The sequence below is a fragment of the Macrobrachium nipponense genome, chromosome 27 (assembly GCF_015104395.2).
Source record: "Macrobrachium nipponense isolate FS-2020 chromosome 27, ASM1510439v2, whole genome shotgun sequence".
Classification (NCBI taxonomy): domain Eukaryota; kingdom Metazoa; phylum Arthropoda; class Malacostraca; order Decapoda; family Palaemonidae; genus Macrobrachium; species Macrobrachium nipponense.
Window position 1 is genome coordinate 26,064,136 of NC_087216.1, and position 2,500 is coordinate 26,066,635.

The 2,500-nt window shown below is 45.0% G+C and overlaps 1 protein-coding gene across 2 annotated transcripts in view; it reads right to left on the minus strand.

Moving 5' to 3' along the window:
• Window positions 1-2,500, minus strand: part of LOC135200948 (homeobox protein Nkx-6.1-like) — a 94,576-nt gene that overhangs the window by 91,391 nt on the left and 685 nt on the right. For both annotated transcript variants that reach the window (XM_064229724.1, XM_064229723.1), the window contains exon 1: window positions 1,597-2,500. This exon is cut by the window's right edge and continues 685 nt beyond it. In XM_064229724.1, coding sequence (XP_064085794.1) covers window positions 1,597-2,206 — 610 coding nt within the window. In that variant the 5' untranslated portion in view covers window positions 2,207-2,500. The remainder of the gene's footprint in view (window positions 1-1,596) is intronic.

Here is a 2,500-nt window from a genome sequence, read left to right on the forward strand (position 1 = left end):
AATTGAAGGGAATTATGCAAGATTAATGTTAATTAAGGAAATATTAGAAAGCATTATTTGTAATTGAGGGAAATATTGCAACGTATTATTTGTAATTGAGGGAGATATTACAACGTATTATTTGTAATTGAGGGAAATATTACAACGTATTATTTGTAAATGAGGGAAATATTGCAAAGCATTATTTGTAATTGAGGGAAATATTACAAAGCATTATTTTTAACTGAGAGAAATATTACAAAGTATTACTTGTTACTGGGGGAAATATTACAACGTATTATTTGTAATTGAGGGAAATATTACAACATATTTTTAATTGAGGGAAATATTACAAATGATATAGAGCTAATAAACTGCAAAGAATTCACATGCAAAATAAAATGAGGAAGATACTTATAATATTGCTGATGATTGCAAATGAAAAATTAATATAAATAGAGGTGAATTTCAATTTGCGAGCAGACGATGAGATGGACGATTTCAAAATGAAATTCAGTTAGAGACCCACAGGACGAGAGTGAACGTTTAAAAGAGAATTGCAGGTAAACGAAGGATGAGAATTATAATTGAACCAAAACCCCCATTTTGAGAGCAGAGGTTGAGAATGATAATTTTAGGGGATCCTGAAAAGAATTTGAAACAAACTATTTTTGGAAAGCAGAGGTTAAGAATAACAATTTTGGGGGTTTGAGAGCAGTGGATGAGAATGACAACTTTGGGAGAGCTAAAATAATTTTTTACTAAATTCCATTTTGAGAGCAGAGGGTGAGGATGAAAATTTTTTTGGGGGGGTGTCTAAAAAAAAACTGTTAAGAAAAATTCAGAAAAGCTCTCATGAGAGCAAAAGACGAGAATGAGAATTAGGAATATATATGTATATTTTTTTTTTATTTTGAAGGCAGGGGATGAGAAGAATCCAAAATTCCTAAATTATATATATAGAAGGAAATCAAAAAATTTCGGTAGGTCCATGAAAAAACCCCCCAACAACGTTTTTTGTAAAATATATTAAAACTAAAACCTTACCCCCCCAGAACCCACATTTTGAGGAAACCAGGGGGTTTGGATTACTCAAAATAATTTTTTGTGGGGGTGGGGGCGGGGGGGGTTGGGTGGGTGTTGGGGTGGGGCTCCTCAAAAGAAACATTTTTTAGGGGGGTGGGGGGAGGGGGGATTTTGGGAGGTCCTGAAAAGTCGTGAAAGCTAAAACACCCCCCCCCCATTTTGAGACAGGGGTTGGATTATTCTCCCAAATATTTGCTGGGGGGGGGTTTGGGTAGGGGCTTCCTCAAAAGAAGCACTTTTTTGGGGGGTGGGGGATTTTGGGAGGTCCTAAAAAACGTTAAACTAAAAAAAACAAAAAAGGGGAAAAAAAAAAGAAAAACATTTTAAGGACAGGGGTTGAACTAGTCAAAATATTTCTTAAAAACGTGGAACTAAAACACCCCCATTTTCAGAACAGGGGTTGAATTACTCCAAATATTTGTTGGGGGTTGGTTTTTGTGGTAGGGGTGTCCTCAAAAAAAAAAAAAAAAAAAAAAAAAAAAAATCTTTTTTAGGGGGTTTGGGATCGAAACAAATCAGAAAACCTCTCACCATGTGTCGACTGTATCCTCTCCCTCCAGAAGAGGGGGTTCTGCAGCATCCCTTGCACCCCGGGCCAGTATATGGTGGCGGGGCGGGCCAGGTCAGCCATCTTCCCTGCCAAGCCGCTGTAGAGGCTCATGGAACCGCCGAGGCTCCTGAGACTGGACATGCCGCCCATCTGCCCCACGCCGCAGAGCCCCGCGGCCGCCGCTGACGCCGCCGCCGCCGACGCCGCCGCCGCCGACGTCATCATGGGGCTCGGCCTGTTGAGGATGTTCTCGATGTTGTGGGGCGTCGCTAGGGACGTCGTGGTCGTGGAAGAGGCGCCGCCCTGGCTGCTGCTAGCGGCAGCGGCGGCGTACGCCGCCGACAGCTCCTGCGGGGAAAGCCCCTGGGGCGACAGCTGGGGCGGCGACTGCGGCGAGAGCGACTTGACCGTCTGCTGCTGCTGGGCGTAGAGCGACTTCATGTCCGTCATGGTGTGGAGGGCGGCCAGTGGCGGGTTGAGGACCAGGCCGCCGCCGCCCCGGTTCTCCATGTTGGAGAGGAAGGACAGCATCCCGCCGGCGGCACTGGTGGTGGTGGTCGAAGGCGGAGGAGGCTGGTTGAGCTCCAGCATGGCCCCTTCCCCCTCCGGAGGAATGTGATCTCTCTCTCTCTCTCACTCTCTCTCTTTCTCTCCCTCTGCTATGATGATGCCCCTCGCGTCCACGACGACAACGCCGACAGCTTTTTCTCCAGACGAGGGCGCGACTCGGTAAATGTAGGTTGCGCGCCCTCCCTCCTCCTCCCTTGCCCGCCGGAGGAGAGGACGGAGAAAAAAAAAAAACAGTCTCTTAATTTAGAGCGAATTTCCGTATGGCGTCACACGTGCTTTTCAATGATCTTTTTTCTTAATTTTAGAAAGTTTATT